The sequence below is a fragment of the Manduca sexta genome, chromosome 8, assembly GCF_014839805.1.
Source record: "Manduca sexta isolate Smith_Timp_Sample1 chromosome 8, JHU_Msex_v1.0, whole genome shotgun sequence".
NCBI classification, from domain to species: Eukaryota; Metazoa; Arthropoda; class Insecta; order Lepidoptera; family Sphingidae; genus Manduca; species Manduca sexta.
The window spans coordinates 550,451-565,606 of record NC_051122.1 but is presented as its reverse complement, the minus strand read 5'-3'; the positions used below and the strand labels follow the sequence as shown (position 1 = coordinate 565,606).

At 36.0% G+C, this 15,156-nt stretch overlaps 3 protein-coding genes across 3 annotated transcripts; 2 read left to right on the top strand and 1 right to left on the bottom strand.

Annotated features, from left to right (window-relative positions):
• The first annotated feature begins 39 nt into the window (after positions 1-39).
• LOC115450891 lies at positions 40-2,389 on the top strand. The gene is made up of 2 exons (XM_030179040.2): positions 40-850; positions 1,137-2,389. Exons 1-2 carry the CDS (start codon positions 347-349, stop codon positions 1,704-1,706), a joined length of 1,074 nt encoding a protein of 357 aa, XP_030034900.2. The 5' UTR covers positions 40-346; the 3' UTR covers positions 1,707-2,389.
• Positions 2,390-5,373: 2,984 nt separating this feature from the next.
• LOC115450887 (protein pygopus) lies at positions 5,374-12,499 on the bottom strand. The gene is given in 4 exon segments (XM_037436509.1): positions 5,374-9,132; positions 10,463-11,045; positions 11,048-11,944; positions 12,210-12,499. Coding segments are annotated over 3 exon segments (1,461 nt in total). The 5' UTR covers positions 11,805-11,944; positions 12,210-12,499; the 3' UTR covers positions 5,374-9,011.
• Positions 12,500-12,853: 354 nt separating this feature from the next.
• On the top strand, positions 12,854-14,811 carry LOC115446684 (39S ribosomal protein L2, mitochondrial). Its single transcript, XM_030173450.2, has 6 exons — positions 12,854-13,164; positions 13,238-13,350; positions 13,471-13,606; positions 13,806-13,886; positions 14,323-14,454; positions 14,565-14,811. Exons 1-6 carry the CDS (start codon positions 12,945-12,947, stop codon positions 14,768-14,770), a joined length of 888 nt encoding a protein of 295 aa, XP_030029310.2. The 5' UTR covers positions 12,854-12,944; the 3' UTR covers positions 14,771-14,811.
• The last annotated feature ends 345 nt before the right edge of the window (positions 14,812-15,156 follow it).

Genomic DNA, 15,156 nt, shown 5'->3' with positions numbered 1-15,156 from the left:
TTTTCAAAAATAACACAGTTCATGGCATAACATTTTCAGAGATACAGATTATAAAAAAAAGTTAGATGAAATAAAACGTCAAGAAGTAAGACGGTAGTCAAGTCTTTTTATGTTAAGTGTAATAATTCTTAAATATTTTAACTAAATTACAGTTGTTTAAGTGTTTATAACAAAACTAAACTACCCAAAAAAATTATAAGTTTATAAAAATGCATTTCTTTCTGTGTTTCTGTAAACAAAACAGTAATCTTAATTAAGTACTTGTCAATCATATGTTAGTAATTAAGGATGTCACTTGTTTGTTTACTAATGATCTAAGCGAAAGTGTCTTAACTCAAAATCAGTGATGAATATTACAAAATCAAGTGGGGAATCGTCGTGTAGAGGACAAGAAAATGGCGACTCATCAACTGGTTCCGAGCGCCCACTCAAGAAAGCACGTTTTGCGTGGCAAGTTAAAGGAAAATATCACTTGAAAAACGATATACCCGACCCACCTAACAATGCCGCACCAGCAACCACATCCGATAGGGCTACAACGTCGAACGCTTCGGACATGGGCACAGAACAAAACCTTGAAATGTTAGGTGACTACTTACTTAAACAAGACTTTAACACATTGGATTCTGTTATTGCAGACTCTGAGAAATCACTTTTAACTCCGAGTACAAGTATATCGACTGAAAAGATACAATATCCAAGATATGTGAGCTCTTATGACAATAATGAATCAAGTAGGGGGAGTAGGACCAGTCAAGAAAACAGTGATGTTGTGTCCTTGCCAATGTCCATGGTGGTGTCACAGAACTACACAGAGGATGAGTGCATAGCCCGCTGGCAGGCCAGACAGGTAACTGAAAAATAAATCAACTAAACATCACTTTCTAAAATTACTATTGTTTAGATTTTTCATTGTAGTAAATGAATACATTTGTTTTTGCTTATTGGAAAATTGTCTAAAATATTTTAAATACATAATTTATTCCATTTAAGCATATTTTAAATTTAAAAGCAATAAGAATGTAGTAAATAATTCTAGAAAGAATTTACTTACCTACAAAGGAATTGATAGATACTCCCTTGTACAAATTTCATAAATCATTTTATTATACTAAACATTTATACTCATTTTCCAGATGGCAAAAGGATTTGTTGACAATACAATAAACAGAGTGCTAGAATCGTGGGTACCTGAGCCATCCCCACCAGAAGATAATTCTAGGTACTTAGGTTGGGACATTGCTGAAATCATAAACAACCTGCCAGGGGACAACACTATTGAAAATGAGGGAATACTCATGGCCATTTCTGCCCATGGCTTACAAAACACAAGTTCAAATAGTAATAATGGCTCAAAATCTGATGACAATAGTGATTATGGTGCTGGATTTTGTAATCTACCTTTGTCAGTCCGAAGTTTGTCCCCTCTCCCATCAGATGACGAAAATACATCTACAGTAAGTGTAAAATGTGATGAATCAGATCTGAACAAATCTCTGCTGTGTAATGATCAAAAGAATGATGTGGGACAGTTCTCGTTATTCCCTGATTCCTCTCTGTCATATCAATGCTTTAGTGAAAACCAAAATTCAAGTATTGAGTATGATGAAAATGTTACTAACAATCACTATGATTTCTTAGATGCAGCTGTTATGTTTGCTATACAAAACAAAGGGTTAACTGCTTTCGGCACTGACTATGGTTAATAATGTACTAAATCAGTCATTGGATTTGCTACAGAGTGTAAAATAAAAAGCCGTTACTCAGTTGCCAATACTTTTAATAGATGGTTATATTAGAGTTGATCTCTAACAAGCGGTAATGGCCTGTACTGATGTCTGAAGGGGACAATTCATCAGCAACCTCGCCAACAGTGTGTTCAAAAGTATTTATTCAAATATTGAATATTCAGCTTTGTGTCATTCATATTCAGTTTAGCATCCCTTATGGTATTATAACCCAAATAGTGTCATAGCTGGTCTTAAATTTGTATCATAGTAATCAGTATATTATATCATAGTACTATGGATTCTTTAGTTATCAGTATGTCTCATTGAGGGTTTGTTTATAATGTTTATTATTGACTTTACAACCAATTGATTGCACCCATGGCCCAATTTACACTGTTGTATGAAATGCTTATGTTTTGATATGTAAGTAAAACATTTCTTAGCATTATGAATCAATTCAAATACATAGGATTGTGTCATAAAATCTATATACTATTATATAAAGCTGAAGAGTTTGTTTGTTTGTTTGTTTGAACGCGCTAATCTCAGGAACTACCGGTCCAAACTGAAAAAATCTTTTTGCGTTGGATAGCCCTTTGATCGTGGAGTGCTATAGGCTATATATCATCACGCTATACCCAATAGCAGCGGAGCAGTAATGGCCAATCTCAGGAAATACCGATCCAAACTGAAAAATTCTTTTTGCGTTGGATAGCGCTTTGTTCGTGGAGCGCTATAAGCTATATATCATCACGCTATACCCAATAGGAGCGGAACAGTAAAAGCTAATCTCAGGAACTACCGGTTTGAACTGAACAAATATTTTTGTGTTGGATAGCCCTTTGATCCCGGAGTGCTATAGGCTATATATCATCACGCTATGACCAATAGGAGCGGAGCAGTAATGAAACATGTTGCAAAAACGGGGACAATTTATTAGTTTTGAGAGCGTCCGTTGCGTGCGCTGCGTAAACGGTTAAAGTTATGCAACAATGATGTATGACGGGATTGTTCCTCTTAAAAAGTTCTAAAAAATATATTATAAAACAAAGTCCCCCGCTGCATCCGTCTGCCTAAACGTGTTAAACTCAAAAACTACCCAACGTATTAAGATGAAATTTGGTATGGAGACAGTTTGAGACCCTGGGAAGAACGTAGGCTCCCGGGAAACTACTACATTTATAACGGAAAACTTTAGCCTGAAAAACTTTATAACGCGGACGGAGCCGCGGGCAAAAGCTAGTGGTGTTATAAATCTCATAATTAGTAAACAATTTGGAAGTAATTTTCTGGCCAATAATGGTTTTTATTTTACACTGTGTGTTTTATAATAAAGACAATTATTGTAAAAAGACTTAATAAGCACAAAATTAGTACTGTATGTGGTTGGATGAGGTGTGTTGAATGTATCCTGCCGTAAGATAACAGTAAACATTAAATATAATTACACCTTCATTGTTGTATTGTGTTGTATTAAGTATGTATGTGATAACGACACTGCAAAATTTAAAATGTTGGAGAATTGTTTAATATAGTACAAAGGTTTCATAATGTTTGAAACATATCAAGTGACTGAGCTTGGGCACAGGGATTTCATTTACTTACTAAAGGTTTTCCAACTTAATTTTTATAATTTTACAATAATCGGAATATGAATTTTGTATAATTTTATTATAATCTATTATAATTTTATTTAGCTACATCTGTAGCAAGGTTTTTGGCATCAATGTATATGTTAATATAGAGAAATAATGTCTGTTTTAATTTATATTTTATTCACATCTACCTATTAAGTATTAATGGTATATATTATGTTATATGTTATATTTAGTGAAATTCTTGTTTATGCGATGTGCGCATTTTGTATTGGAATACAAGTTGCTAAAGTAATTATATGTTCAATCAGTTCAGTTTGCTACAATATTTTACTGACTGTAATTAATTAGAAGCTTCTATGTATTCATGTCTGTAATTAGTTCTTTTAGTGTATAAATACCTACTTCTTTACTGTTAGTATTAATTGTAATGCCATAATGACTTACCAGTCAATAAAATGATACTCATGATTTGTGTAGATTTTATGTTATGTATATTTTATTCCCCGTTTAAACAAACTATGATAGATATGAAGAATGACTCTCTGCGGCCTATCCTATTTCCCTACGACAGAGGTGCTGGTGCTGAGGTCTCGGGTTCGATTCCCGGGTAAGGTAAATTTATGCTTAGTATCACCCCGAATTTTTTGCTGGCTTTAGATGATTCGCTTGCCGCTATGACATGGGATAGAATAAATGTGGTCAAAAGTTGCGCCTCTGCCTATACTCCTTACTGGACACAAGACGTGAACCTTTTTAGTTTTTAAATCGAAATATATTGATATTCGGTTTTAGAGTCAAGTGAAATATACAGTATTTGAATGAGGACAATAATAAATATAAATCAATTATACTGAATGATTAACATGCCGCATTGGTTTAGTGGGAGCACACTAAACGGAACCGTGCGGTTCAGAGTTCAATTCCAAGCAACTGAATCCTTTTTTAGAATCGAAAATGACACCACTGTCTCGCTTATATCTAGAACATGTTCCCAATACGAGTCGCTTACTGTCATATGGTAAATAAAGCGTAAGTTTATTGTAGGTACGATTTGTGACGTTTCCTCCTTTATTATGTGTGTACAAAAGGCCTAGAGAGAATATTGTAGAAAGTACTTTCCCTGAGTGACTATATTTTGATGAGCCGCTTAATTATTTACACTGGGCAAGACATTAGCCATTAATAAACTTTTTATGTTATGACGTTCGTCGTAAATCATAGACGAAACATAGAATGCTCTAATTCCTAGTATAAGCACCACGCTTGGTCATAAACTGATTTAATACTATGCAGACTATATAATTACAAAGTTCTACATAGTTGTACAATGCGCTCGTTAACTTCGAGACGTCGTGTCGCCCATTGGCGGCGTTAGGAGGTGGCGAATGGGGCAATTCCTCAAAAATATTAGGTAATCTTTTTCTGCAATGGTTTAAAAAGGTCTCGTAAATATCTACCGCCTAGACTCTCGCATTAGTTAATGCCACTACTGGTCTCGCCTGTTCTTCCTTTTGCCTTATCAGTGACATTAAATTTGTTCCCTTATCCTTACAACAAAGTCCCCCGCCATGTCTTGTCTGCCTGAACTACCGAAACGATTTCGATAAAATTTGGGATGGTAATTGTTCGAAACTTTAAGGACATAGGCCACTTTTATATCAGGATTTTTTTATGCTGGCGTAGCCCCAGCAAAAGCTTGTCACACTAAAAATTTCTTGCATATTTACCTACTCCGCTAGTTATGTGGTTGTTGAAAGCGGCGGCTACTACTGTCGCCCTATCCCGTAACAAAATTCATCTTAGTGCCAGTTCCATTGTTCTCTGGATCAGCCACTAATAAAGCAGGTAGACTGGCTTTGTTTACTTGAATTCTCTGAAGGAAGGCCAATGCACATAATTTACCTGTTAAATTTTCTAATTCTAAAGGTTTGAAGGTCAGGCGACACGGTGAGGCAAAAGCTTATTAAATGGACAGGTATAATAATTAAAATAATTTTCGCCTTAATTCTTTTAAAGGATTTTAGGTTGATGCTAATAAAATAAAATTTCTCAATAACAATTTTATTATTGCTTGTTATTATTCACATAATACAAAATAAACTATGCACAGGTTTAAGACCACCGATTCTATTTTAGATTTAATAAAATCTGCTTTACAACTTCACTCGCAACGGATCGTTGGAGCTAAAACGATTTCATTGCCACTTCACAGGATAAAGCTCGTTGTGCACTATACGATGTTGCATCGTTTAAAAGTCGCGGCCGGTTTCACGTAAGATACAAATTGGTTTTATTACGGATTACATATTAACTTTGTTATAAATTTATGCCTCGAATAAACATGTAATTAGTAAAGCCTGTAGTCGGCACAGCTCGAAATAATGTAATCTCATTGCCACAAACGATATAGGCAAATTTCCTTGTATTTTCACAACGCAACAAATACATTCAAATAAAAGTATTTTCTCACTACATTATCATGTATTCCGGGCTTTAATATTATTTTTATTAATTTTGTCATCAGCTTTTACTACAAATGTAAATAATTATCTACCCCAACCATCAAATAAATTGATAAATGGGTAGGTTTTTGTTTTAATGTATAGGGCTGATAAGTACACTTCTAACGTTAGTCATGCGGTAATTATATGTGATTCTGTAATAATTATTATGTATTTTTCTTGGCATGTTGAGCGATATTTAACGTCAGAGAAAGCACGACAAAACACAAACAACTACAACAAAACTACACACATTACTAAATATATTGCAAATTAAGTCTAAATCATTATTTAATACCGTTAATCCCTTTGCAACACCGTATCAGTGAACAACAGCAGTCTCCGTGTCATAATTGTGATGTTTAAATCGTAACATACATTCATGGCCGAATATTCTATAGATTCTAATTATAACTGTACAATTATTAGCAATTATTCGTCGATCCGTATTTAAATATATTTACAAATCATGTTAATTAGTATTCATATCTTTCTCGTCTGCCAGTAGCTTTAACATTAAGGCGCACAAAATGTAAACTATATAACACTTTGCACACAGAAATTTGCATAATCTGTCACATAGATTAGTCACTCAAATCTCTAGGGACAATTGCTTACTAAACTAAGACCCGCATTCACAAACATTACATAGCTAAATACGGAACATATCTGATCCTCAGTGGTTTTGGTATGACAGCCTTCGAAGTGCGTAGGCATAGCAGCGATGTGGTCGGCTAATATCTCATATAACTTTAGTTGGCTGTCAGATAAACAAAACTATGAAATTGTCGACTCTGTTCGGGCGCGCTGTGTCCTCACAGTTCTGTTTGTGAATACGGGTGTCAATGTCATGGCTGTTTTCAATTGATTATACGAAAGTAGAACGGCCACAATTTCATACGTAAATTTTGATAAAATTATTTATTTGAACAGAATTAATTTATGTTCACAAACACAAGCATTTATACATTATACGGCCGTTATATAAAAATACATCTTATAGTATGGCAAAATTGTAAACATTAGAATTAAACTTATTAAAATTCATATATTCTTGAATAAAAAACTCACCTACACTACTAATTAATTCTGCTGCATAGTTAACGCAAAATTAAAGTTTCGTAGAAATCTCAAAATTACGACCTGCTTTGTAGAATATTTTATCTTGTATAAAAACGAATACTTGTGTAATTAAAAACAAATACGAATATAGCAGACACCATTGTTTCTACGTAATAGTAAACTTGGTATAACTCTGACAAAAGCTGTGTGAACATTTGCTTTCTCTGACGTAAAATGCACCATACAAATAACAGCTTGGAACGCAATAGCAATTCCAGAGTTATATTGTGAACAAAACCGTAAGGTGTTACCACATTACGAATCTTGCGCATACCTACGGCTCTCACTGGTCCTGGGAGCCACGTACGTGCGTCCCGCGGGTCACGTACGTCTTATGTAGTACGTTTTATGCAGTGAACTTGAGACTCAAAAAATCCTTAAAAAAATTACATAAAACATTCTGTTTTATAAAAATACGATATCAACACAACCCAAAATGAAGTTTAAGTGCATGTGCAGCAGTTTTCAAAAATTCTATAACTAAATGTTTATAAATAGATACTTCATTACTCTTAAAAATATTTAAGATAGCGGCCAATTCGGAAAATAAATATAAAACTATTAATCAAAATTATTTCGTTAACTTGGGCCATATTGCTTTAGTTGCTTGTTCAATATCTCATAACTTATAAGTTTCGGAGATTAAAATAATGGTAAAAATATATAAATTCTTTATTGTTTAAAATGCTCAATATTTGTATAGGCACTCAAATACATATTTACAAGGTTGTTTATTTTCTGAATTCCGCTTTTTATGCATTTGTTCTTAAACGTTTTTAATGTCCCATAATATTGAAATCAATATTTGTAGCAAGACCGCGACTGACTCCAGATCGTTTGATGCTCTTGTGCAGAATATAAAAACAACATGCATGCTAGAACACGCACTTAATAAATCACAACCAAGCGCACCTCTGGAGTCCACTGACCAATTGTATAATCTCATTTCATCAAAGCTACATAAGTATTTACACAACTTATATTACATTTCTTTTATTTAAAAAAAAGTCTCCAAAAGTAAAAAAATTGACAAACACATTTAACACCCTTATACTTAACAAAGCGTATGGATTCATTATATTTACAAGTACGTACAGATAACGCGCATAATGTTACATGCAAATTAGGGCACCGAAATACTAAGTACATTATTATCAAAGTAGTCAAACTAAAGATCGCCTAAGGTGCTTTTGTACCAATGCGCCATGGGCGTACAACTGTGACGTCATCGGAACGATCGCGCAGTTTAAAGGCATGACGCTGACAGTGCGTACCACACTCAACGGCGGCGAATGCGCGCACGCACATGAACTTACAGGTCACCATTTTCATAAGGCGGAAAGTTAGGCTTATCATCTAAGAGATATTTACATTATGCACAAATTCTTAAGCGATACATGAACGAGGCATCGAAAATTTCTTGGGTCGACGTTATTGTTTATATTTTAAATTTAGTGTACATTAGTTATTACACCAACACGCTTATATTTGCTCAAACAGATATGCTTTACAAAGGAACACGTGCCGTCAATACTCCGTACTAATTGTACTGCAACCGTCACATCTTAGCAATAGATTAAATATAAATAAGATAAAATGACAATCATAACAGACTAGACATAACAGGACCGTCTGCATTTTCATAGATAACATGTTTTCCATACCTTTCATTCCGTTCAAATCGGTTAGTAGATATAGCATTTGATAAATTTATACTGATTTTAAACCATCAATACTCGATAACATTCTTAAATTGTAACTATCCAACATGAGATCTTTCTTAGCAAGACTAACGACAGACCGACTCCTTACAACCGATTGAGTGACTTCATGTCCCAAGTCGTAAATAACCATTACACTCTAAGGCTCACATAGACTAGGACGTTCGGAGGCACTGAAGTTCGCCGGTTGCGTATAACGTCCGCCGGTGCAGACTTGGTGTGCGCTAGCCTTCAATGTCCATATTAATCATGAAATGAAATAAATACTTGTGATGTTACGAAGTGGCATCCGACTCAGATGTGTGGCAGGAATAGGGGTGAAGGCGGCGCAGCGCATCGCTATGGCTTAAACTTCACTAGTGGGATATTTTTGGACTGTAGGCACTTGTCACACACCCACTCTGCATACACTTCTGCAGTCAACAACTGGAACGCCGGTTCCGTCAGCCCCGTACACCCCCTGGAAATGATTTAAAATTATATTATGAATTGGCTGTTACAGGTACTGTTATGTTATGCTATGCTACATATGTATATGTGATCGGCAAGTAGCATCTGTTGTTGCATGTTTCTAAGCTCAAAATTTATAGTATAGGCCACTGCCTATTGTATGCTCTAGCACCCTTAGATATATTGGCAATAAACAACTATATAACTTCTCCCCTTTGGAGTCGGTTAAAAACGTCTGATTTAATAATAGTTACGGTCCGCGGGCGAACGCAGAGGAATTTTAAAGAATGTTGAGCTAATAATGCAGTAACTTATAGCCGGTTTTAATAAACGATCCCAATCTTAATCGTCGAAGCGATCCCGATAATAATCCATTCAAAATAAGTCGTTAGTAGGCAGGTAAAAAAATTGGTTTGATTGGTCCATTGCCGGGATAGATCGAGAAACGCGAATAAAATTATTGTTCATTGAAAACAGACGTTGATATTACGTAATCAATACAGTAAGGCGGCGAAAGTGTGTTAATTATTTTTCGATTACTCGTTTTCAAAAGCAAAATATTATTTTTTAAATATATTTGTGCTGACTTATGAAAGTAAATTTAATAATTTAATTACATAATTTACTTATATAATATTTGGTATTTTGTAGCTTCAATCAATTGTTATTCAACCAACTTGAAAAATAAAATATGCAGTAATGAATTAGGTCTACTAGTCCGTAAAATAAGCAGGCGCAAAATTAAAATGAATAATACGACATCGTCATTAGTATATAACGCTAAGGCCTTAAACGCTTGACTGTACCCAAAAGCGCTGTGAGCAATCGCCCTGTTACTCAACCCGCGATAACTCGGAGTTCGAGTGCGTACTATAACATAATATTAAAACATTACTTTATGATGTTATAAAATTACTATATAAATGGTGAATATGCCATTCAAAAGATGCTGAGTAAAATTTTATCTTAAAGATTCTGATGGCCTTTCTGTAAGGTAGAATCAATTTATTATTACTCAACGAAATTTGAAATTAATTCATAATTCATTTTAATATATTTATTAAAAATGTTCTACAGAAGAATTTTGTATTAATTTGATGCCAAATAATGTCCTCTCATATGGGGAAGGAAAAAACGAAGTGTAATTGAAATGTACATTTAATAATAGCACTTTTATTTGGGTTTGTCTTGAACCAAATACATCATAGATAACAAAAAAGAAGGATAATTTAATAACATTTTAGTTTTCTTTCCCAGAATATAATATAAAATCATTGAACATTTTTAAGAGGCCTTTGTAAGTTAAATTAAACTGCAAAATAGTATGTAAAATTTCTCACCTGTGAAACCAAAAGTTGCAACCAGACTCGCATAAGATTGCTTGATCATTATCGTGCACCTCCTTATGACACACCCCACATGGGTATATGGGTGGTGCATTTGGGTTTTGAGGGTTAAAAACCATGGGTTGATCTGGTGGATACACTTTCCCAGCACTGACTGGCATTGGCTTAGGGCCAAACATTCCCATGCCTTGTCCCATCGGTCCAACTCCTTGTCCACCTGGTCCACCCATGGCCATTCCACTCATGCCAGCAAGAGGACCACAATTCCCCATATTACCAGGTCCAGGCCCCATACCCATAGATCCATTTCCAGCCATGCCCATAGGACCTCCATGACCCATGTGACTACCGCTATATGGAGGACCAGGCCCCATAGATGTCATAGGACCATTACCGCCCATTGGACCACCTCCCATGCCAGAAGCCATAGGACTGCCATGTCTCATTGGACCACAATGTCCAGGGCCCATCCCCCCACTTTGCATGGGATTAGATGACATTATAGAACTAGTAGGCCCCATTGAGCCATTTGAACAGCTAGGCCCCATTGGACCATTCATACGGGGCACATTCATGCCGGTCCTCCACCACCCATGGGTCCATTCATAGGCCCATTCATTGACCCTGCCCCCAGTGGACTGTGCATTGGTGGCCCCATTGGACTGTTGCTCATGTGACTCCCTGTCATTGAACCCATATTCATAGGACTACCCATTGGTCCAGATGGCATGGGAGAACCCATTGGCATTGAATTCATAGGACTCATTGGACTGCCCATTGACCTTGATGTTGGCCCCATTCCTGGCCCCATACTGTGGTTGCTCATTCCCATATTTGGCCCTCCCATTGGTGACATGCCTCCCATATGCCCCATTGGACTCATGTTCCCCATTGGGCTTATTCCTCCTCTAGGAGGCATTGGTTGATTCATAGGACTCATACTATGAGGTAAGGGGCTCATGTGTCTCATTGGAGGTCCACCCATACCATGCATAGGTCCCATCATCCCCATTGAGCTGTTTTGGTTCATCATTGGTCCATTCTGGCTCATCATTGGACCATTGTGGGAAACCGTTGATGGTGAATCATCGAAGGGATTGGATGCCACTATTGTATCTCCATATCCAGTTAATGGGGGAGGCAGAAGGTCTTGTGCTGTCGGTGGTGGTTGCGGTGTAAGTGCATTATTGGCATTAGAGGTTTTTCTGCGCTTTTTAGGATTACTTGGCGCCGGTGCCGGTGGTGTTGGTGTGTCCATAGGCGGTTTGAAGTCCGGAGGCCCTAGTCCTGAGCCCGGCAGCCTGTATGATGGCATTCCCGCCAGATTGTGACTCATTATGATGCTATTCAATTTCAGATCTGACAACCATTATGGTGAATCAAAAATAGAAACCTTAACATACATCGTATTTATTTTTAAGGCACCGCATCCTCACGAGGAAGTTTGACGTGAAAAAAGACTGGTCAAGTCTATTTCTGTAACAAAAAGTGTACTTATCAAAAATAATATCACAGAAGGTGTCTTGATGACAGACACTTAATACTGAATGAAGTCAATGGATTCTGCACAATGTTTGTCAAAATTGTAATAATGATTGTTACAATTACGAATTTCATTTGCGGACACTAATGTAAGTAACCTGCTAATAATAAAGGCAAAATATAATAGTTTATCATTTATACAAACATAGTTTTTGTCACCACCAACTGTATATATGAAAAACAAATACATAAAACTTACTGCATTATCAATTTAGCATCGAAATTACTGATTATTTTTTTGTCTTCTTCGAACTCCCAGACAGGCGTGCAACATATGACAAAATACCAAACGTTAACCACCTTTTGGCATCAGTTAATATTATTCACAGAAAGTTTCTTAACAGTATAATCTTTTAACACAATTAAAGTTCAGTTATAACTAAAATTAGTAATCCATTGGAAGCAATTTTATTTACGACTCGTAATATTCCAAACAACACACGCCACATTCACGATGTATTTTCGTGAAGAAATTTCCGCTAGAGGGCGTCTTAATTTTTTTTTAGTAGTAGTAGTAGCTAGTGTAGCCAAAATTATTTACCGGTACTTTTTAGAAAAAAAATACTTTTTTCTTTATCAGGTAGATATCCAGCACAACATTGCATTTATGAGTATGTCGCATATTCTAAGACGCAATATTTTTAAAGCACCCCATTCTCTTAAAATATAATTTTAGGGGAAGTATACCTTTATTTTACCGGTACACGAGTACTTGCGGTGGTTATCCAATACTGATACGTGTTCCTATTACTGGATATTATGCAGCAGGATAACAACCGAATGATCGAGTTTTAATTTTGAAATTTGGGGAAAAAAGGTGTTGATTAGGCATCACACTGACTGAATCGAAACGTCAAATTAAAAATGTTAGGTTATGTGGTAGTTGTTAATATAATCATTTTATTTTAAACGAAATTAACATATTTAGGTGAAAATGGCATTAAATAGACTTTTCGGCAATTTAACAATAGGTCCAGCACTATTAAGCAGGCGTACCATTCATGTTACCGTTACAAACTTGGCTAGTAAGCCAAATATTGTTAAACCGAAGCCAGGATTTGGCAAAAGCTATCGAAGAATAGTACATTTTCCGGAAGAATACACGGTAAAACCATTGAACGTCACAAACCTTGCCGGCAGAGACCCTGTGACTGGTTGGTACACATAGAAAATTATTGGATATCAGTAAGATGTCTACACCTTTCTAAAATAAACAAATTTTTTCAGGTAGGTTAGTAGCAAAGGGTATCGGCGGAGGTATAAAACATAAATATCATTGGATAGATTGGCACAGAACCGGACCAACGGAAGGTCCACCGCAACTGGAAAAAGTTATACAGGTACACATTCTCTTTCCAGTTTAAATAAAAAAGAAAAACTTGAGCTATAATAGACTTAGAAAGATAAGGCTTACATTATTAGGTTTTCAGTTTATGTAAATTTTAATGTTGCACCCTCAGGTCATGGAGGATGGATGTCGAACAGCACACATTGCCTTGGTGGCCATTGGTGATAAATTAAAATACATATTGGCTACAGAGAACATGAAAGCTGGAGATATCATAAAATCATCTCGCGAATTGCCTAGGATACCTGGTACGTCTAAGGTGTTTATGAATATACTATATGATATATGTTTAATAACATGTATCCTTCATTGGAGGTCCTTAAATAAATAGATAAACAAATATACCTATTGTCATATTTTCAAATAATTTCTTTACGGCAAACTAAATATTTAAAAAACATAATATATTTTTTTCACAAGATAATAAGTAATGAAATTACTTTTTAGTGAGGGCAAATGAGGGTGATGCTTATGTATTGGGAGCTCTGCCCACTGGAACACTGGTACATTCTATTGAAAAAGAACCAGGTAAATTAAATATTTTAGAATCTCTGCAATCATTATTTTCCGGCGAATTTTTAAGTTAGTGTGCATATTAATGCTGTTCATATCGAGAATGCACAGCATTAATGCCACCTCATTCTTTATTTGATGTTGGTTGAACATGTGCTTGCGTGTCAGAATCTTTTCATTTCAACCCTTGTACGCGTGTGTGCGCCTCAAGATGGCACGCATACAGAAATATATGCGCGTATATCGCAATCCATTCATGGAGATTTCATCAAATTTGAACATGCCCCTAAAATTCATTGTTTATAGAAAATTGATCCGCCATGAGAAAATGAACCTCTTGCCATTTTCATTTTATGTATGTTTTGGTTTTATAAGGTTAAAATATATTTTTTAATTTGTATATGTATAACAGCTTTCATCCTAACATGCCAAAAATTTACACATATTCTAGGTCAGGGCGGTTTATACATACATGCAGCAGGAACATACGGTACAATTATCAGGAAGCAAGAGGATCGAGTTATTGTGCAGATGCCTTCCAAACATTTATTTAGTTTTGACCAGCACTGCATGGCCGTTGTTGGTATGTACATAATTTATATCACTAATGAGGTGAAAAAGTTATGATATCAACTTCCTACCTTTAAAAAAGAGAACCCCTGTTACTTCATTGCAACCATTTACTGTTACCAGGACGCCTTTCGAATGTCCTACACGGCAGCACGCCTATAGGTTCGGCTCAGCGCAATAGATGGCTCGGGAATAGGCCTCGGTCTGGTCTCTGGCAGAGGAAGTCTGGGCGTCACGGCAGGAAGATCAAGCCACCAAAGCCAGTGAAGAAGATTGCTAATCCAGTCATAACGCAACTCCCGGCAATACAGATGAACATGCACCCTTAATTGTATAGATATAATATTTAATAAATTGTTGTTAGTAGATATATACGTATTGAATCCTTCCTAGTAGAATTTCTGCCACAGTGGCCTATCTCATCGGAGATCAGCCAAGTACGCAGGAAATATTATAGTGCACAAGTGTGTGCACAATACACTGTTGCACTCTTTGTTCCTTCATTCTCATAGTGATAGTCCCGTGAGACGGCGACTCGACAGACATGACCGGAGAAAGATCAGGCGGAAGACGGTTTTACATGCTTTTAGAGGCACGGGTATATCACACCGTAAACTTCCTGACTCCGAGCTAGGATTGAGTAATTTTTAAGATGGAAAAAACCAGTCACCTTTATTTATGAACCAAACCGGGATTCGAACCCAGGACCTCAGGA